Below are 23,071 nucleotides of genomic sequence, written 5' to 3' on the forward strand. Positions count from 1 at the left end.
AATAACTTGAAATCAAATTATGCTGTTTAACAACGGGATCGGAGATTTGGAAGTTTTGCACAACTGATTTAAGATTACTGTTGGCCCAGACTCAGTTACTATGGAACCAAGCAAATAACTTGAAATCAAATAATGCTGTTTAACAACGGGATCGGAGATTTGGAAGTTTTGCACAACTGATTTAAGATTACTGTTGGCCCAGACTCAGTTACTATGGAACCAAGCAAATAACTTGAAATCAAGTTATGCTGTTTAACAACGGGATCGGAGATTTGGAAGTTTTGCACAACTGATTTAAGATTACTGTTGGCCCAGATTCAGTTACTATGGAACCAAGCAAATAACTTGAAATCAAGTTATGCTGTTTAACAGCGGGATCGGAGGTTTGGAAGTTTTGCACAACTGATTTAAGATTACTGTTAGACCAGACTCAGGTACTATGGAACCAAGCGAATGACTTGAAATCAAGTTATGCTGTTTAACAGCAGGATCGGAGGTTGGGAAGTTTTGCACAACTGATTTAAGGCTACTGTTGGACCAAACTCAGGTACTATGGAACCAAGCGAATGACTTGAAATCAAGTTGTGCTGTTTATCAGCAGGATCGGAGGTTTGGAAGTTTTGCACAACTGATTTAAGATTACTGTTGGACCAGACTCAGGTACTATGGAACCAAGCGAATGACTTGAAATCAAGTTATGCTGTTTATCAGCGGGATCGGAGGTTTGGAAGTTTTGCACAACTGATTTAAGATTACTGTTGGACCAGACTCAGGTACTATGGAACCCAGCGCACAAAATGTAACTTTACCAAAAGCGCAGTAGATGCTTGTCACAATTATTTTTTCAAAATTGTTCATGTATTATTACAGACTTTCGCTGCGGTTTTTATTTCTAAATATCGCCACAGCTGAAGGAAGTTTTTCTACCTTGAGAAAATCGAGAAAATACATTAAAATTTTTTTGGCAGAGACATGCCTGAATGAAGTTGCGAATCAAACTGTGTATAGACATTTTTCTTGTGTTGAAGATGAAATGATGGATATTCTTCCAAAATGATTCGATGGCATTAGTTTTGCTTTTGTGAAAATAAAATTATTTAAACCTACTACATTTTTGCAGTCGAGTTAATCCTATATTTCTATATTTTCCGTATAATGGCTAGAATTGCATTTTGTAATCACTCTGGGAAACCCTAATCCTTTGTATTTATTAAGAGCGCAGGTATCTTCAATATCATTCGCAGTGGCAGTGAGCTCATAGAATTATAAATCATAAAAAAAAGGAGCAATTAGCCAACTTTAGACATCTTTAAGTCCAATTTGTGGTACTTTAAAGTAATTGTTTTCACGATAATGAGCCCTCTGGATTCGAGTCCTTTAGAAAGCTCTTTGAATTGTTTTAACGGCTCTTTTCATATTTTCTTTCCGCATTTTAAAAGGCTCTCTTCCTTCCCCGGTGTTTCTTCCAAGCAAGTCCTCTACATTTATCTAGTTTATATTCTTAATTGAATATTCTTCCTGTTGAACTGGCAGTTACCTATACTATAAACTATACTATACTACACAAACTAGCAGTTACATAAACTATACTATAATATACTATACTATTTCACTCTGGGAAATCCTAATCCTTTGTATTTATTTAGAGTCCAGGTATCTTCAATATTATTGGCAGTTGCAATGAGCTCATACAATTATAAAAATAATAAAAAAGGAGTAATTAGCCAACTTTAGACATCTTTAAATCTATTTGTGGTGCTTTAAAGTAATTGTTTTCACGATAATGAGCCCTCTGGATTCGAGTCCTTTAGAAAGTTCTTTGAATTGTTTAAAAGGCTCTTTTCGTATTTTTCTTTCCGCATTTTAAAAGGCTCACTTCCTTCCCCAGCGTTTCTTCCAAGCAAGTCCTCTACATTTATCTAGTTTACATTCTTAATTGAATATTCTTCCTGTTGAACTGGCAGTTACCTATACTATAAACTATACTATACTACACAAACTAGCAGTTACATACTATAACATACTATAATATTTCACTCTGGGAAATCCTAATCCTTTGTATTTATTTAGAGTCCAGGTATCTTCAATATTATTGGCAGTTGCAATGAGCTCATACAATTATAAAAATAATAAAAAAGGAGTAATTAGCCAACTTTAGACATCTTTAAATCTATTTGTGGTGCTTTAAAGGAATTGTTTTCACGATAATGAGCCCTCTGGATTCGAGTCCTTTAGAAAGCCATATGAATTGTTCCGCAGAGACTCTTGATGAATTTAGGAGGTTTTAGGTCTGGAAGTTTATACGAATATTCTCTTTTCTAGCTGTAGGTAATTTTGAAGACCACGCTGCCTTTCCATCATGATAAATAACAGTTTAAATAGGGATAATTCTTTTATTAGACAGTAAAAAAAAACAATCAAAAAATATACTGGATATTTTTCGTTTTTTTTCAACGTCTAATAAAAGCATTTATCACTATTCGAACTGTTACTTATTTCCAAGTTGAATGGGTGAACACAATCTTCTAAGTAGTTTAAAAACTGTATAGCGAAACTTTTCCAACCCGCACTAAAACGTCTAACACTAAATTTGAAGAAACCATGTAACAGATTACAAAGTCTGCTTTGGTTACTAATAACAGTGATTTGTCCTTGTCTTATCGTTCCAATGAAGTTTCGAGCCCATTACTTTTTGGCCCAAGTAAAGAGACGTCCTGACCTGTTTAAAAGATTAATATCAGAAGTTGGCAACGAAACCTTGTTCTTTCTAAAGTTTAGGCTGTAAATTTAGGGTACACGAATGTAAATCTTGGGTCATACAACTTAAAATTTTAAGTTTATTGTAAGTGCACTTACTTCTAAAAGTTTTTAAGCATGTGCAGCGTATGTTTTTTGTGATATTTTACCCCCTCCCCTCCTTAAAAAAATTCCCGGGTATATCCCTGATTACGTTAATAACCAAAATCTGTCTAATTACGTTTTTTATCCCCAGAGGCATGGTTATTTGGCTTTTAGACTATTTAGAGCAAAATGACTATCTAGAAATTTTAATGAATGTTTTTTTTTCTGAGCGGGGCAGCTAAAAAGGGTGAGGGAGGGGACTGGTTGCTGTCTGATCACTTGACTCTTAAAACGGGCAGTAAAATTTTCAATCGTATAAGCTGCCTCCGAAGTTTCAATGGTCAACCCTTCCATACAGTGGTAATGGAGAAAAAATGATACAAGTATAAATAACATAAGTATAAATAATAATACTAATGTAAATATGAAAAATAATTAATAGTAGATAATACATTTTTGCTAATTTTGCTTGAATAAGGTGACATTACTGTTACATTTTATCTTATTGATACAATGTTCTTTACTTTTTGTGTGAAAGATTATTATTTTGAAACAATATTTTATTATTATTACTTTTAGTTATCTTATCTTGTATATAATTCTGTCCATTTGAGTATTATTAATTTTTGTAGGTCGCAGAAGAGCAAAACTACTTGGATACTTGACAAACATATCATGGAAACAAGGGGACGCAGAAAATTTGCCTTTTGCTGAAGACGTATTCGATGCCTACTCTATTGCTTTTGGAATACGAAATGTTATTCATATTGAAAAAGTAGGCAAAATTTCTAATCTAAGTCTTTTTATAATAAAGTAATTGTTGGTTTTTTAGTATACCTGTGCACAGAATGGGGCTGACATTTCATCCCCTTCTGAAATTGGTTGAATCCTCTATCACACTTCGCTTTTTTAAAATTGTTGCCAAAAATGTCCATTTTCAGAAAAAAACTGTAACATCCTCCCCTGGATTGGACCTGTATGCACTCATTTTTTGCTGAATATCATTTTATTCAGATATTATTGGCTTTTAAGCTCAGGCTGGATGAGAGACCAGTAATGACCGTGGTGGTTTGAAGCAGGGTCTGTGATTTATGTGTTTTTTTTTGTCACCGGTACCCTTAGATTTTCCTTAACCGGCCTCTTAAATTATGTAGTAATAACCGTCCTTTTCAAAAGAGTTGCATTAAATTGACAAAAAAAAATGACGAAATAAAGATCGAGATTTTTTTTTATTTATTTTTTTTTCGGCCTAGGAAAATACTGAACGAAAGAGGCGAATATTTTAGGATGACAATCGCCTCTGATAAAACCAAACTAATAAAACCAAATGACGCAGAAAGCCAACAGAAAAAAAAGACCAAATTAGACCAAAATTAGAAGAATTAAAAAAACAAAAACACAAAACTACGAATACGTTGCTCGGAAGAAATTTAACTATGTACTAAATTCTACTTCTTCTTTATTTCCAAACACATTTCAAATTGGCCGATTGACTGACAAAAATAAAGTCTGATAAAATTAATATTTTTCTTGTTTTCAAAGGCACTGAACACCTAACTTGGGTAAGATAAAGGGATGGTAACTCCAGCTCATAAGAAGCTTCGAAAAGGGAGTGCAATAATTTACAGAGTAAATGGAAGATGAAATAATAGTTATATAAAATTGTAAAAAATCCCATCAGGTTGATGTGAACTCGCTTTCAAATCGTTGTAAACTAAATGCAGAAGTGTTTAATTTCGCAAGTTGTTTGTCAGTTGAGTGAAAAATCATTGGTACTTGTCTGTTAAACAAAACACACCCAGTTAGTGAAGATAGGTTAGTCTTAATGAAACATATTAAAACATGATAATAATATAATACTTCAGAAACAAAATTATGGAAACTACAATAAAGAACTTCGGATAGCAGACCGCGCAGAAGGCATTATATTTAATACCTAACCCCTAACCAACTCTATATATTAAATATTTCATAAAAATATACAAACATTGAAGTTTCTCTCACTAAAAACAAGCAAATCGTTACCGATCCCATAGAGGCAAACCGATCTCTGCAGATCCTACATTGTGTAATTTTTGAGTTTGTTCTATTTAGCAGACAAGTACCAAATCATCTCTCGAATTTCTGGAAAAACTTATACTTTCCTCCTAGGTTAACAGAGAATTTTACTTAGTATGATTGACCTTTTCTTCTTAAAAATTATGGAGGAAAATAGACATCATTTAAAGGTAGGGATTTTGTTCAATAGCCTGAACACTTTCATTAAAAATTAATTATTTAATTTGTTAAAGTTTTTGTCCAAAATGTAAGATTTTACTATTTTTGAATTTTTTTCTTAAATTGTATTTTTGGATTTTCCTTTCATTTTGCCTATTTGTCTGCAATTCTCTGTTAACCTTTTCAGCTGTATTTCTTACTAATAACGAAACTACACAGTAAAATGATGAATGTGAACCAGGTGAAATTGTAGAATCTTGCAAGGGGAAATACTAAACCAATGCATTTCAATAGTCCGGGATGCATTAGTCCGGGATCGGACTAATGCTTGAATTCTACGAGTTTGGTTACATATCAGATGAGAGCCAAGAAAAACTGACAAATTTATTGACAGACCAGGACCAATAGAACAACCGAATTTGGTTGTTTCTTAACTGCCTACAACAATAAAATTTACTGACGTTTGATGAAAAGGAGTCCAGTGGACTGTAAAGAACATGTCAAATTACCCGATTTGTAAATGAGCGGGACTAGCAGGATAGAACAAACAAATTCATCAAATTCGTTCTGTAGTAGAGAATGGGAACCAAATAAACATCTTAAATCACTGAATTTACAACTAGTGCAATAGAACTACCAAATCCACCGAAATTGGTAACGAATGGAAGCATAATGAACTTGCCAAATTACCAAATTTGCAAGTGAGTGGAACTACTACGATAAAACTTACGTATTCGGTAACGAATGGGAACCATATAAAGACGTTAAATCACCAAATTTCCAGTTAAGCGGAACTAGTGTGATAAAACTACCGGATCCACATAAATTGGGTAGTGACTGAGAATCAAACACATGCGTTAAATCGTGCTATATGGAAGTAGACGGAAAATTAATATTAGGAATGGGCGTCGTGGCTTTGCCACAATGCCCGTTTCGGCCTAAATTTTCGCCTTTGGCAGAAATTCTACCAAATATAAAAACGTTGGGGGGGGGTGCTGTTGTCTCAAATCGTCACAGTCAGTTTGTATTCTCTTCTTGTCATTTAGTTTGAATAGGATAAAAATGCTGGATATAGCTATAATTTTGTTAATTATTCTATCTTACGTTTTAGGCCTTGGATGAAGCATACCGTGTTTTAAGACCAGGAGGTAGATTCTTATGTATTGAATTTTCTCACGTCCCGAATCCTGCTTTAAAGTGGGTGTATGACAACTATTCTTTTCAAGTGATACCACCTCTAGGACAAGTTGTCGCTGGTGACTGGAAGTCCTATCAATATCTTGTCGAAAGTATACGTAAATTTCCTAATCAAGTAAGTAGCTTCTCGTGAGCCTTTACCTCATTGAAATAGAAACAAAACTGCTCTGCCCAAAAGATGACATTTAGAAAGAAGTAGAGTAAAATTCTTCTATCTGGATACTTAAGTTTTTGTGTTGCTACTACAACTCACCGCGCTCCCGCCCTATTCGGGAATGACCTGCTTTTCGTTTGTCCCTAGATGGTTTGCTAAAAATTACGATCTTCAGTAATCTGTCATCCTTCGTCCATAGAACGAGTCCTGCCCATCTCAACTTATCTATCGTTATAACCCTAGAAAGCGGGATAGAACAACATTTTTCAGTGCAGCATTTTGTTTCAAATATGGTCAGTCAGGTGGGTACCCAAAATAATCCGTAGACAATTCTTCTAGAAAACAGCTAACGAATCCTCCTCCATCTCCTAGAGCGCCCCCGTTTCAGAACCATACCGGACCACTGACATCATTGTTGCTATTAACATTCTAACCTTGGTTCGCAGACTTATCTTTCTATTCTTCCAAACTTTTTCAGCTGTGATAAAACATCAAGGGCCTTGACTATATATTTCAACTGTCAAGTTTTAGTTCTTCAATTTTTGAAAATAATCTCTTGAATGTAACCAACTTTAGGTTAAAATACACATATCAAGTATAATATACGTTAGTTATCCTAATATAAAACGTGTTTCTATTCTCAAAGAAAAAAGAAACATAACTTAGCTATTTTTACCAAGAAATTTATTTTTATGAACCTACTGAAAATGCTGCCTATAATTAGTAGTAATCTAATTTCTTTACTTGTCTTAACATGCAACCGGGATGGCAATACTTGGGCAATAGAATATGGCAGACCCAAGAGTTCTAATGGAAGGGGTTGTGGGTTCAAGGGTGATGGTTTCAAAACTAAATGGGTCACGTCAGCGGATAAATTGTTGAAAGACATCAATAGAATTAGTGCAGTTTTGAGAATATAAGGCTATTTGTGACTGATGTCTGCATGAAAGGTTCTGTATAATATTTTGCCACAAAATATTTCTATAAAAGTTGTTACTAGTAATTTTTCGCAGCGAATACTAAAGCGGGAACAATAGTTCCACCATTTCGTATATAGGAAAAATGGAAAACATTTTTTTTTTTGGGTTCCTGAGCATGGTTGGCTCCTGATGTTTTTTTCAAGTGACATTCGAATCCCATTTCCGTACAAGTTTATTTTCACATAAAACTTGTATGTTTAAAAATAAACGTTGTTATGTATGTCATATACCACCCTCAGGGCATGAAGTTGAATACTGAATGCGTCAGTGTGTGTTTAGTTATTATTATTACTACTGATCATTCACTGCTGCACGAAACCGCCTGAGGCCATCACAGCTGCTCACTGGCCTCCAAATCTATTTGGACGTTCCACTGCAGCACGAAACCGCCTGAGGCCATCACAGCTGCGCACTGGCCACCAAATCTATTTTAAAGGTTCACTGCAGCACGAAACCCCTGAGGCCATCACAGCTGCGCACTGGCCACCAAATCTATTTTAAAAGTTCACTGCAGCACGAAACCACCTGAGGCCATCACAGCTGCGAACTGGCCTCCAAATCTATTTGAAAGTTTCACTCTTCATTCCCCCTAGTGTATTTTCAATCCCCTTTGAGTTTTTTTATTATTACCTCTTATTTGGAGACGACCTACTGTTCGTTTGGACTAAGATCATTGGCCAAAAAGCACAATTCTTAGCAATCTGTCACCCACCCATCATCAGTCATAGTAACATTTCTTTCATTATTACCCTAGGAATCGAAAGACATTTTTCGCACAGCTTAATCTGTGATACAAGGTCCGTAAACTAAGACCATCGTCAGGCAAATATAGATAGACGAAATCGAATAGCCAGTAAAAACAGACTATTTTGATTACAACTAAGACCTAAAGCTTTATCTAAAGGACCCGAGGAAAATTGGAGATACCTAGACCCACTAATATTTTTTTCTTTTTCTTCGTGTGTGTGGGGAGAAGGGAGGGGGGGGGTTGCTTGCACCTTGGCTAATTTCAAGGGAAATATGGCGGTGTTTTTAGAACGTATACCCTCGTTGGTAAGGTTAGATTTACGACATCCTTTTTTTCTGAATTGAAAAAAAGCATATCTAGTGCGTTTTGAAAGATATCTAGCTTTTTTTGAAAGATATCACGCAAAAACAGCCGCGGCCGTTTTCGCACAACCCGTCAAATTTCATCCGTTTTTTTACTGCAGGTTCGGTTCGACGGCTGTGTTGAAATATTTCTACTGAGCCGTTTAAAAAAAATATTTATTATTTTTAACTGAAAGCTTTATAGAACCATTCAATGCAAATAACTGAGAAACTAATCATATTTTTCAAAAGTTGCCATTAATAAATGGTAATGACATAGTGGTTTTGTCCTTTTAATCCTCAAGGCATGGGAGGAAATTTCCCGGGAAATGACCATAGAAGATAATAATTATATTATTCATTATGTGCAGCTGGCCTTGGCTTATACAAACTAGCTTTTTGAATATTGTCTTGCAAGGAAAGTGGAGACAATGAGGAGAAAAATGATAAAGGAAAGAATAACAGGGAAAAGAGAGGCAATATAAACACTAAGATGGGCTGGTATGACAATAACTCTTCCAATAATTTTATAAATGAATTAAGATAAAGCGGGATTTCCTTTACGTAATTTTTTACTCTTATTTTTTATTTATGGTGAAGCAAAACCCAAATTTGTGCATTGGAATTAAGATCAAAAGTTGAAGATAAAATGGTAAATTGCTAAATTGTCAACATAAAGTGCAGCATTAATAGAAATATAAGCCTTTACCCGTTTTAAAAACTATTCTTATGTCATGTATATGCAAATGAAGAAAAGTTTAAAATTGATCAGAAGAGAATTCTGCTTAAATCGTATACTTCCCAATAGTCTCAAAACTTTCCTGGGCTTTTCCTGACGCCCCAACAGCTGCGCTTGCTCCTTCTCCGTTTCAATCTGTTCAAAGCTCTACTCTTTGCTCCATCCCATCAAGTCTCAATTACCTTCAAATGCTTCTTATGATCTTATATTACCTCATTCAGAGACGATCCGCTTTTTTTATGGCCTAAGACGGATGGGCAAAAACACTATTTATCTATCGTCCTGCATACACAAAACGAGACCTAGCCATCTTAGCCCACTTTCTAGCCCTAGAAAGTGGTATAGAACCATATTCTTTACAACGTATTTTTCGATATGTGCTCTCTCAAGCGGGTACCAAAAGAAATGCTTTTACAGTTCTCCAGGATTGCACCTAAGTAGATTTTCATCAACCTTTTGGAAGCAGCCAATGTTTCAGAGCCCTGTTTGACCGCTACCGTTATCCTGGCCTCCAATATCATAACGTTAACATAGGGACTTCCCTTTCCATTATTTAAAATCTTTTTTTCAAATACGAATGAAACACCCACCGCCTCGGCCTGCTAATTTTCTGCTCATTTCCATGGTTTTGTTTGCGTTTGTGATGGTTCACCCCCAGCTCCCTCTAATGGTTTCGCACGGCCTTAGGCTATGCAGAGTAACTAACATAATGATTGATGAAAATTGATTAACAAACAGATAAAAATGGGGGAAACAAGGAAATGTGATTCATTGATATCTGCTTCATATTACAAAATAAGAATTCCATAAATTTCTTGGTTGGATTTTTTATATAGTCTAGGGGTGTGTGGGGAAATTGGAGGGGGGCTGCTAGCCAAACTGTAAAGATATTGTAAATTAGCAATCTAAGAGTGTTTTCTTTAGCATGTCTAGCATGTCTCCTTCTGAAGAGTTAATTTTCTTAACCTTTACATATACCGGGTGTAGCGGCAGTGGCTAGGGCTCTTTTCTATAGGCAATCCTGAAGCGTTGCCTCCAATGGCATTTAAGTGTGAGTATATGGTATGGAGATTTCTCTGAATTGAATATTATGAGAAAAAAAATTGGAGTTTATAAGACACATTTTGTAAAATGAGCGCCCCAGTTTGTTAAATTCAGCAAGAAGAACATTGAAAGTAGTAGCATTAATTCAGAGAATAGAGAGCGGGACATATTGTATTTCTACAACCTAGGATTCAAGCTTCGTTTCTTTTTTCGAAAATACAAATAAAGATATGTTCAAATATTTAGATCAACTATTCCTTACGACACGCGGCATTGAACCTGTGCACGTTAAATTAGCAGTCACGGATTTTTCCTCTGGGCTATCGTAATGTAACTGAACGTATGATTCTTCTAAAATATCGTTGTTTGTTTCCTTTCGACAAAAGAATTTTAGCTGACGTAGAGTCACCTATTAGCATATTCTAAAGCGGATTTGAGGATTTGTTTACATCAATGGAAATACATCGATTTACATCAATGAAAATTTGAAATCCATGGAATATATTCCTCCACACGTTGAATTTTTAAAATAGGTAACACGAAATGCAGAACAATTAGAAATATAATTCTGTACCCATTTTGATAACCCTGGGTTGAGCGTTCATACTAAATTTTTTCTTGCATTTCAGAGATAGGTAAATAAAAAAAGAAATTCAAATAAAGCTTTTGCATCCATATTCATTCTCGAAAGGAGCATGGAAGTTGTTAAACATAATAAAACATTGATATATCTGATTATATAGTAGGTAAATTGTTTTATTATTTAGTAGAAATCAAGTTATTTCAACTGAAAGCACGGAGAGTACTTGTGTATCATATGCCACATACTAAAGAAGTAAAGTTAGGTTAATTCTAATGAAAAATATCAAAACATGATGAAAATGTATGATGAAAAGGCTACTCATCGTACCTCAGTAAACATGCTAGTATATTATCTGTCCTTTACTGAAAGTACAAAATAAAATACAAGGGAGACTCGTTTTTCATTTATCACTCGAATATCACATTTCTTTACAGCATTTAGCCTCTCAGCTAATCATTCCTGACAATTTAGACTTTAGTCAAACAGTTCATGGTAACGAACTGTAGTAAGGAGCGACCCGGCTCAATACTAACCAAAACTCTAAAAAATAGAATTTTGATACCAATAGCTACATCAAAAGAATCGCATTTTAATACTGATTTTGAATATATAAGTTTCACCAAGTTTAGTCTTACCCATCCAAAGTTACGAGCCTGAGAATATTTGCCTTATTTCAGAAAATAGGGAGAAACTACCCCTAAAAGTCGTAGAATCTTAACGAAAATCACACCATCAGATTCAACGTATCAGAAACCCTTATTGTAGTAGTTTCAAGCTCCGATCTACAAAAATGTGGAATTTTGTATTTTTTGCCAGACGGCAGATCACGGATGTGTGTTTATTTGTTTGTTTGTTTTGTTTTTTCCCCAGGGGTGATCGTATCGACCCAGTGGTCCTAGAATCTTGCAAGAGGGCTCATTCTAACGGAAATGAAAAGTTCTGGTGCCATTTTTAAGTGACCAAAAAAATTGGAGGGCACCTAGGCCCCCTCCCACGCTAATTATTCTGAGATAGCCATTTTATAGCCATCAAATTCTGAGATAGCCATTTTATTCAGCATAGTCGGAAAACCTTATAACTATGTCTTTAGGGACGACTTATTCCCCCACAGTTCCCGTGGGAGGAGCTACAAGTTATTAACTTTGACCAGTGCTTACATATAGTAATGATTATTGGGAAGTGTACAGACGTTTCCGGGGGGGTTTTTTGGTTGGGGGAGGGGTTGACAAGAGGGGAATATGCTGGGGGAACTTTCTATCAAAGAATTTATCATAGTGGAAGAAAATTTCCATGAAGGGAGCGCAGAATTTTCTAGTATTAATTAAAAAAAAAAAAAAATATGAAAAGTTTTTTCAACTGGAAGTAAGGAGCAGCATTAAAACTTAAAACGAACAGAAATTATTACGCATATGAGGGGCTCACCTCCTCCTAATACCTCGCTCTTTGCGCTAAAGCATTTTTAGTGATTTCAACTATTTATTCTACGGATTTTGTAATTCAGGGGTCATTCTTAATGAATTGAGACAAAATTTAATCTTTAGTGTAAAGAGCGAGGTACTGACGAGGGGTTGAACCCCTCATATATGTAATAAAAACATGAGATTACAAAAGTTCGTTACGTAAGCTAATTTATAAGTTACGTTTATCTTGTACTAATAAAAACATTCGTAAAAATTAAAAGTTCTAGTTGCCTTTTTAAGTAACCAAAAGATCACAGGGCAACTAGACTTCCTCCACCGTTCCCTTTTTTCTCAAAATCGTTCGATCAAAACTATGAGAAATCTATGTAGCGAAAAAAAACTTGAAAATTTCGTGTTAATTATTCCTCTGCGGAGAGCTAAAATCAAAACATGCATTGATTCAAAAACGTTCAGAAATTAAATAAAAAAAAAGTTTTTTTTAGCTGAAAGTAAGGAGCGACATTAAAACTTAAAACGAACAGAAATTACTTCGTATATGAAAGGGGCTGCTTCCTCATCAACGCCCAGCTCGTTACGCTAAAGTTTGACTCTTTCTCTCAACTCTTCTTTTTAAAACAGAAAAATATGGTGAATCTCTTTTTTGTGGACTTGGCCTTTATTTGAATAAATTCTACTGGGGCCATTATCTCCCCACTATTGAATTAAATTTATTTATAACCCGTTGTAAATACAATAACGAGCAGAGTATAAGAAAAGAAAAACAGAAAAAAGCAAAAGACAGAAAATGACAAGTAAAGCAAAATTAAAATTCAAAGAATAAGCACACAAGCATAGTAATTAACCAAATAATCATACAGTATGTTTCACAAGCCCAAAAAGACATAGCACAAGCCCAAATAAAACAAAATAGTCATAGAATAAGCACACAAGCATAGTAATTAACCAAATAATGACACAGTATGCAGAACAAAAACAGAAACAATAAAGGCGGTACATTTATTGGGAACTCCAAGGGTGTACATTAATTCCGTTATTGTAACCTTCAATGCATCTGCCGATGGCAGCATTAGGGTCAAAAATTCCATATCTCTATTGACCCAAGTATTGCTTGCCCAGAAGGGGGGGGGGAGGCCGAGATGATATTTAGCATGCCGGTAATAAATTCATCGGAGCTGCTTTGAATCCGTTACCGTTTGGTTCCGTTAATATAAAAAGTTTGGGAGCGGATACGAGTTATATAATTTAGCTAGTAGTTGACGATTAAAACGAAGTTTATTAAAAACTATGCTACCGTATGCACTGGACGTCCGACGCTTGAAATGGCGTATGCGGACGATGTCTTAACGTTAGCTGAACGGTACTGGCGACTGAACATCCATTCTGAGCCGAGAGTATTCAAAAATAAATCTTAAGTTTAACTCTGAAAAGTCAGAAGTGATACTATTCAATTGGGGCCCAGTTCCCGATATTTTTAAAGTTGATCTTGATGAAGTATCGGGTGCTCCTAAATTGGAAATGAAAGATCTTGGCCTCCCAATCGGTGACTCCCTTAAAGGAGTGACTACAATCGTTTTCTATCTCAATCATTAGACAAAGCCGGACCGAGACACAGCAGCTCCAGAGAACATATAAACAACAAGAAACATTAGCGGCATTAGGTTTTTTCATGGGTGGGCCTATGCACGCGTGTGGCATCAGTATTCACAGCCTGGAGAACAAGTTATAAACAAGACGAATGGAGCGTCTAGCTCTAGGGGACAAGGAAGAAAGCAAGAATTGTTTTCGAGAATGAGTATGGATGCAAAAACTTTATTTGATTTTTATTTTTCTTTAGAGAACCTATCTCCAAAGTGCAAAAAAATTTGGTAAAATTCTAGTTAATTGACTTTTTGCTATCTCAGAAAGGGTTTAGGTTAGGAAAATGAAACTTTCAGGGATGAATCTACAGACTAAAGTATATCCCGGGGTGGTATTTTGAAGCAACTCCCTCCACTCCTCCCTCTAGAGGGCCCTGACCTTTGATGACCTTTAAAAATATGTGTGTTATAAAAGTGAAACCTTGCAAAATAGATCTTCAGCTTAATTGAAGTACAACAAAATTGTTTTCAGCTTCATAACTTTGCTCAATTCCATTTTATAAGGTTTTAAAGATATGCAAATACATTTCCTAAATTTTGAAAAAAAACATTGATATGGGTCAATATTCTACTCAAATAACAGGAATTGCATTTTCAGAACTAAAGGCAAAGAAAAAGCAACTAGTAACTTAAAATTAAGGTAAAATGTTGTTTTATCAAAATTTCCATAGGTATAAACCTGTCATTTAGCCAAATTTCAGGGCCCTCTAGAGGGAGAAGGAGTGGAGATGGGTACTTTAAAATACCTTCCTGGGACATACTTTAGCCTTTAGACCCATCCCTGAAAGTTTCATTTTCCTAACCTAAACCCTTCCCAAGATAGCAAGAAGTCAAGTAACTAGAATTTTACCAAAAATTTAGTATGAACGCTCACCCCCGGGGTGATCAAAATGGGTACATGCTTATATTTCTAATTTTGCTGCATTTCACCTTGCCAATTTTTCAACGTATGCTGGAATATATTCTATGGATTTCTAATTTCCATTATGTAAATGAATGGATTTCCATTGATGTAAACAAATCCTCAAATCTACTTTATAATATGCTAAAAGGTGACTACGTCAGCTAAAATTCTTGTGTCGAAAAAATTACAACCTTGCTTTAGAAGGATCACACATTCAATTACCTTACGATAGCGAAGAGGAAAGATTTGTGCCTACTAATCCATAGTGCACAGGTTCAATCCCGCTTGTCGTAAGGAAAGTTTACTATTATACTATTTACTATATTTCTTAATAATTTTTTTAGATTATGGAATTTTATAGAATGTTGGTCGAAAAACTCTTTTACAAAAATTTATTTTGCAAAAAATTTATTCGGGTATGTCAAAATTTCTGAGTTTGATATTTGAAATTTTTTTTCTTTAGAGTATCAATCTTTGAAGTGCAAAAAAAAAAATAGTATGAACACTAACCCCCCGGAATGATCAAAACGGGTATATTTCTAAATGCGCTGCATTTCGTGTTGGCAATTTTAGAAATGCAAGATATGCTGGAATATATTCCATGGATTTTGAATTTCCATTGATCTAAATGAATGGATTTCCATTGATGTAAACAAATCCTCAAATCTGCTTTAGAATATGCTAAAAAGTGACTCTACGTCAACTAAAATCCTTAAAATTCTTTGTCTCAGGAAAAGTAATGGTACCAGATACCAATGCAGGACGGGGACCAACACATCTTCTCAGCTCTACACTGAAGCGCTCAAGCCGGCTTAGGACCGGACAGCAAATAGTCCCTGGGACCTCCAGTTGAATGGAGGCTTTGTGCAATCCTAGGCTTGGTCACAACATGGTTTTCAGCGCTTGGCGACGCTCTTCTATCAGCAAGATTCGAAATCCTGTGCAGACAATCTCAATCCTATTACCCGTCCTGTGGTGGCGCAGTGGATTTGACCTTAGCTTGGTAATACTGGACCCAGAGATCGAATCACGCTGCAGGAATGCACTGCAGGGCCGACGTAGGGACCATAGTAGTCAAGAAGCGTCGTTAATTCTTAAATAAAAAAATCCTATTACCTTCGACTCATTATATATTTATGCCTGCAAATACTATGTTACTACAGGGAGACAACCCATAGTAGACAAAATAGCTAGGAAGAGAATGTTCAGCCCGGAAACCCCCATAAAAACAAACCAAGCCCAGAAGACTTATCCATTAGTCAGAATTCTGTGTCGTATACTGGGCTAAAATTTTCTTGAAGGGTGCCACTCCTCAAGTAGCAATTGAGTTGCCTGCAAGGTTCCTAGACTCGGAGGTACCCTGGAAGGGTCAACGCAGCCCTTTGCAGAGGCCGTTGTCCATAGATCTGGACATTACGCCCTGCTGCAATTGTCCTCGTATAGATGATCCTCCCACGATGGTATTCTAGGGTTTTTCCATGGGTAGGCACGCATGTGGCATCGGTATTCGCAGCCTGGAGAACAAGAAATAAACAAGAGGAATGGAGCGTCTAGGAGACAAGGAAGAATGCAAGACGTTGAAGAGATAAAAAAAAAGGAAAAGAAATAATTGATATGGCTGTAATAATGCGGAAGGTAAAGATAACATTGGTTAATAATGGAAAGAAAAAACAATTAACGAATTTATAAGGAAATTCAAGGTAAACAAAGCATTTTTTTGGGGGGGGGGATTACAAAAAAAACTTCAAAAACGAGTCAAAAATTTATTTTTTTTACGTTTTTCTACAAGTCGCACAAAACAATATCAAGTTAAAATAAATTTTATGTGAACAATGCTATAACGTGATAATCGGTATGATAGCCCTGTTTTTCATTCAAATGACAAGTGCATAGCAATTTATTTTGAGGAAAAATAAAAATAAAAAAAAAATATTTTGAGGTTAAACAAAGCATTTTTTTTTGGGGGGGGGGTGTTACAAATAACTTTAAAAAACGGATAAAAAATCATTTTCGTTACGTTTTTTTACAATTCAGACAAACATTTTTGGGGGGAGAGCTGATTATTTCAAAACGACAAGAATTTAAAATAAAACCAATTTTTCAACTTAGAGTGAGAAGCAACATTTAATCTTGAAGCGTACGTAAGTTATTGGGTATGTGTGTGTATGGGGGGGGGGTTGGTCCCTCCTCAATACCTCGCTCTTTACGCCAAACATTTTTCGTAGCTTTTAAAAAAGCGTATTAGTCAAATAAATTGGCCTTGTTTTTCAGGAGTCATTCTTAGAGAATTGAGACAAAAAATTACATTTCATCGTAAAGAGTGAGGTATCGAGGAGGGGGTAACCCCTTTTCATATGCTTGGTAGTTTTTGTTTGTTTTGGTGTTGGTCCTTACTTTCGGTTTAAAAAAAAGACGTTCTTTTTTATTTAATCATGTTCGAGACTTGCGCTTATGGCGTCATTCATCATATTGCAAAATGAAAAAACAGTTTTCTGATCACAATTCAAATCAAATATATATCACATACAGGATAAAGCCTCCGGCATTTTAAATGAATGTAGTAAAGAACCAATCTCAGTTGCAACTAGCGTCATAAAGTTCTTTTACAATAATGTCAATAATATTTGTAACCTATGATTATGACGTGATTTATCACCTTGTTGTAACTAGCGTCATAAAATTGTTTTACAATAACGTCAATAATGGTTGTAATTTATGATTATGACGTCATTTGTCACCTTGTATACAAAGATACTTTGTTTTTATAAAGAAGTTATTTATGCTAAATTTTGTGTGTTTTTTTTTTTTCAAAATTACCTAGTTGTAGTAGTTTGGTTTAGAATGGGTCCTTGAATAGCTCTATTACGTTCCATTGTCCCACAGCAGTGAAAAAAAAAAAAAAAAAAAAAAAAAAAAAAAAAAAAAAAACAGGACATATCAGTGCTACCCATGCAAAGCAGAGGTTTTCCTTTTTGTTCAAGCCACGGGACTGTAAGTTTTCTATATAGGCTTTTCGGCCATGGTTATTCCAATGGTGTGCTTTTGTTTCGATCCAAATCCGTTTTTAGAGGTTTCAGGCTATTTTTCGAAATTCAGCTACTTTTTTTTAAAGTCACTATCCCAAAATTGTGTTAGAAATGGTAATTTTTTCTTGCTGTGCAGAACCCCCAGGCCAGTCAACGTGTCCCCAGGTCGGTAGGGGAACGATGGGAACGCCTTGATAGGGGAACGCCCTACAGACATGTAGGGTACCTCCATTGTAGGCACGGACCAGGGGGAGGTATTTTCCCAATGGTTTCATAATAGAAACTGGGGAACCCTCGCCTGGGGTCATGAATACAGGTTGAGAGGGAGGAAGGCCCCTCAAATATACAGTCAGTAGGGCCCAACGGTGTTTGGACACATCCTCTTGGCACAAAACTTTTCCCAGTAATGGGTTAAATTGCACGGTGCCGCAGAATATTGTCGTAGGAGGATCATCTATAGGAGGACAACTGCAGCAAGGCGTAAGATCCAGATCTATGGATAACGGTCTCAGCAAAGGGCTGCCTCGACCCTTTCAGGGTACCTGCAGGACTAGGGACCTTTTGCTCAACTATATTGCCACTTAAGAGTGGCAACCACAAGGAAATTATAGCTTAGTAAACGAGACAGCATTTTTTTGCCAGAAGGCAGATCACGGATGCGTGTTTATTTGTTTTTTTTTGTTTTTTGTTTTTTTTTTCCAGGGGTATTCGTATATACCCAGTTGTCCTAGAATGTTGCGAGAGGGCTCATTCTAACGGAAATGAAAAGTTCTAGTGCCCTTTTTAAGTGACCAAAAAAACTGGAGGGCACCTAGGCCCCCTCCCACACTAATTATTTTCCCAAAGTCAACGGATCAAAATTCTGAGATAGCCATTTTATTCAGCATAATCGAAAAACCTTATAACTGTGTCTTTGGGGACGACTTACTCCCCCACAGTCCCCGTGGGAGGGGCTACAAGTTACAAACTTTGACCAGTGCTTACATATAGTAATGGTTATTGGGAAGTGTGCAGGCGTTTTCAGTAGGATTTTTTGGTTGGCGGGAGGGGTTGAGAATAGGGGGATAGGCTGGGGGAGCTTTCCATCGAGGAATTTGTCATGGTGGAAGAAAATTTCCATGAAGGGAGCGCAGGATTTACTAGCATTATTTAAAAAAAAAACAATGAAAAAAGAAATATGAAAAAGTTTTTTTCTGCTGGAAGTAAAGAGCAGCATTAAAACTTAAAACGAACAGAAATTATTACCCATATGAGGGGCTCACCTCCTCCTAATACCCCGCTCTTTACGCTAAAGTATTTTTAGTAATTTCAACTATTTATTTTACGGCTTTGGTGATTCAGGGGTCATTCTTAATGAATTGGGACAAAATTTAAGCTTTAGTGTAAAGAGCGAGGTACTGACGAGGGGGCGAACCCCCTCATATATGTAATAAAAACATGAGAATACAAAACTTCTTTACGTAAGCTAATTTATAAGTTACGTATATCTTTTGCTAAAAAAAAGATTCGTAAAAAATTAAAAGTTCTAGTTGCCTTTATCTTAATTAACCAAAAAATCGGAGGGCAACTAGGCTTCTTTCCCCGCTCTTTTTTCTCAAAATCATGAGAAAGCCATTTAGCAAAAAAAAAATAATAAATATGCAAATTTCGTTTTAATTATTACTCTGCAGAGAGCCAAAATCAAAACATGCATTGATTGAAAAACGTTCAGAAATTAAATAAAAAAAAAAAACAAGTTTTTTAACTGAAAGTAAGGAGCAAAATTAAAACTTAAAACGAACAGAAATTACTTCGTATATGAAAGGGGCTGCTTCCTCACCAACGCCCCGCTCTTTACGCTAAAGTTTTTACTGTTTTAAAAAGAAGAGTTGAGAGAAAGAGTCAAATTTTAGCTTCAAGAGCTGGGCGTTGGTGAGGAAGCAGCCCCTTTCATATACGAAGTAATTTCTGTTCGTTTTAAGTTTTAATTTTGCTCCTTACTTTCAGTTAAAAAAACTTGTTTTTTTTTATTTAATCTTAAGATCAGGAAGCTGTCTTCTAATATTATATAAATCCCTATCATTGGCAATTCTATTAATATTTTGAAGCAATAGTAATGCTGATTTGGAGTCATAGAGACAGAGTATATTTTCAGATTCTTTGTTATAATTTACTAGCTGTTGGGGTGGCGCTTCGCGCCCCCCCCCCAAGCCCCCCCGCGCGCGTAAGTCGTTACGCGCCATATTAGTTACGCGCCATTGTAGTTGTGTCCCTGTGTCGCACCTGTGAATAGAGATAGATATAAATATATGTTTTTAACTACGTAAAACATGCGAATATACAACATTCTTCGCTGTCCCATTGTCTGTGCATATAAATAGATTGTCAGGTTTGCTGACTCTTGAACATGCAACATATAATTGTCCATGGGAAAAACAATCCGTATTCAGATCTATACCTCATTATTCTAATGATGTGTCCCTGTGTCCCGGTCGTCATTTATATTCCCTGTGTCCCGGTCGTCATTTGTGTCCCGGTGTCCCGGTCGTCATTTATATTCCCTGTGTCCCGGTCGTCATTTGTGTCCCGGTATCCCGGTCTGTAATTTCTATTCGAACAATCCCTGTGTCCCGGTCGTCATTTATATATCCCGCCTGTGCCCCCGGCGTCCCCGTTGTAGTTGTGTCCCTGTGTCCCGGTCGTCATTTATATTCCCTGTGTCCCGGTCGTGATTTGTGTCCGGGTGTCCCAGTCTGTAATTTCTCTTTGAGGTTCCCGGTCGTCATTTATATTCCCTCTGTCTCGGTCGTCATTTGTGTCCCGGTCTGTAATTTCTCTTTGAGTGTTTTTTCTTTTTAGTTTTTTTTTAGTTTTTTTTACCATTTTTTCTTTTTTCAGTTTTCTTTTTCTTCTTTATTTTTCAGCGTCACTATGAAGTACATATCGCCGAACCTTTGTTTTTTTTAACTTAAATCTGGTAGGCATTGATGACCTTATCCAAGTCAAAATCCCAAACCCAATCATCATCGCTATCATTTTCAGTTTTGATATGTTTTGACTCTCGCTGTCCAGGTGGATTTTCATCTAACTGCGCGGTTTTGCGTTCTTTAGCCGCAAGCCTGTTTTCTTGCTGTTCTTGTGATTCCTCGGAACGCTTTCTTTTCTTACTTTCTCTATCAGCAGCAAGTTTTTTGGCATAAACTCTTTGAGCAGCTTCCTCGGCTGTTGCCATTGTAGGTTCTTCAGTCATTTTACAATTAAACATTTTTCCGTGAACAAATGTCTTAAATACCGTTAATGACGTCACCGTCAAAGCAAAAATGACGACAACTAATTTCATGACGTCAGTCAACACAGAAACATGACGTCACCTGATCCACAGACAGACAACTTATTTTTATATATATAGATAGATAAATGCATCCAAGGCCAGGCGAATGGCGCATAATTCGGCAGACAAAATTGAATGACCCAATGGGAGAGGAGAATAGATTTTCAAGTTCAAAGATGGGATACATGCTCCTGCCCCAGCTCTCTCCCTCTGGACAGATCCATCTGTATATATTTGTTTATGATTAGGGTACGCCTTTGAGATCTGTCCAGCCAAAATAGTCTGGATATCATAATTAGGAATCAGGTTTTTATTAATTGAAACAAGTTCTACTTGACAGCCTGGTGGACTCATTTCCCATGGAGGGGACTCAGTAAAGGGATATGCATAAGGAGAGTATTGATTCCAATTTGGGACCTCCAGTTGAAATTGATTCTATGATGAGTGGGCATTGGGACATGCTGACTTCCCAGCAATGATATGTGAAAATACAGCATGCTAGGTTCCATAAGCCTGGATTTACGAGAAATATTTAATCCTTAGACCAGATGCTCTTTCACTTAGGGACAACAATCCAGACAATTTTTTTTAGCTTAGACAGAGGAGTACGCTTATGCACACCCAAAGCTATTCGAATAGAAGAGTTTTGTAAAGATTCAAGGATTTTCAATGAGGATGGAGGAAGAGCTGAGAAAAATTGGATCCCATATTCTATATTTGAAAAAATATATAATTTGTCCAATATAATTGTCCGATAAAATTCAATATAATTATATGGATGACATCCACGCTTATTTCTAGCAAATCTCTTTAGAATACAAAGTCTCAGAATAATCAAAGGTTTCAAAGAACTAATATGTTCATGCCACTGCAATTTAGAATCCATCCATAAACCAAGTAACTTCACTGAATTGCAATATGGGATCTCCCTCGAGAAAATTGTGAGTGGATTAGGAGGGGCTGTAGTACCATTAGTAAATATAATGGCTTTAGTTTTACTAATTGAGGCTGGGAAACCAAAAGATAAAGAACGTTTCTGGACTAATCTTATATCCTGTTGAATAAGACTTTGAAGAAGGCTAATATCCTTTCCAGACTTCCAAATAATCAAATCATCTGCATAAAGGCCAAATGATACATGAGCTACTTGAAATTCTTGAGGAAGACTTTTCGTAATGCAACTTAACTCACCTCTTGACTGATTTACTTGAACATAAATACATCTATCAGTTAAAAAGGACGTAATAAAAATTATGAAAGAATAAGGGAAGTCAAGATTAATTAAAAGTTTCAATAATTTATTATGAACTACATTGCCATAGGCATCTGACCAGTCAAACAGAACAGCCATTGTGCCATGTCTTATTTTAAGAGAATTACAATCCTCAATTTCTAGCCTGTAATGTTGTTTAAAGAGCTATGTCCTTTTCTGAAATCTGTTTGTTCACTAGGAAAGAGATTATTGACTTCCACAAACTACTCAATTCTTGATAAGATAAGTCTTTCCAGAACTTTACTAAAGGCAGGTAATACTGATATAGGACGGTAAAACTTGGGATTACTAGATGAGTGAGAAGGTTTTAATGAAATACCTGAGCAATCTTCCAAGCACCTGGGAACTTTTGGCTTGACCAAATAAGATAATAAAGCCTTAAGAGGACCTTTGGGAACTCAAGAATCCACTTCATATAAATACCATCATGACCTGGGGGAAGACTTGATATTTGGAGAGTTAAGTGCTACACTGAATTCATCTTGGGGAAAAGGTTTCATCAGGGCGCCTTTATATGAACAGGTAAAAGGCAGAGTCCAAAAAGGAGGTCGGGTAAGAATGAAAATCTGAGCAGTCATTCTTATAAATATTAGTAAACATATCTGCCTTCTTTTTACCTGAGACAATTGGATAACCATCCTGAATGATATCATATC

The 23,071-nt window shown here is 36.1% G+C and overlaps 1 protein-coding gene across 2 annotated transcripts in view; it reads left to right on the top strand.

Moving 5' to 3' along the window:
• The window catches only part of LOC136025963 (2-methoxy-6-polyprenyl-1,4-benzoquinol methylase, mitochondrial-like), a 60,009-nt gene that overhangs the window by 29,396 nt on the left and 7,542 nt on the right, over positions 1-23,071 (top strand). For both annotated transcript variants that reach the window (XM_065702081.1, XM_065702082.1), the window contains exons 3-4: positions 3,474-3,616; positions 6,170-6,370. In XM_065702081.1, coding sequence (XP_065558153.1) covers positions 3,474-3,616; positions 6,170-6,370 — 344 coding nt within the window. The remainder of the gene's footprint in view (positions 1-3,473; positions 3,617-6,169; positions 6,371-23,071) is intronic.

Source organism: Artemia franciscana, chromosome 4 (assembly GCF_032884065.1).
Source record: "Artemia franciscana chromosome 4, ASM3288406v1, whole genome shotgun sequence".
Lineage (NCBI taxonomy): Eukaryota > Metazoa > Arthropoda > Branchiopoda > Anostraca > Artemiidae > Artemia > Artemia franciscana.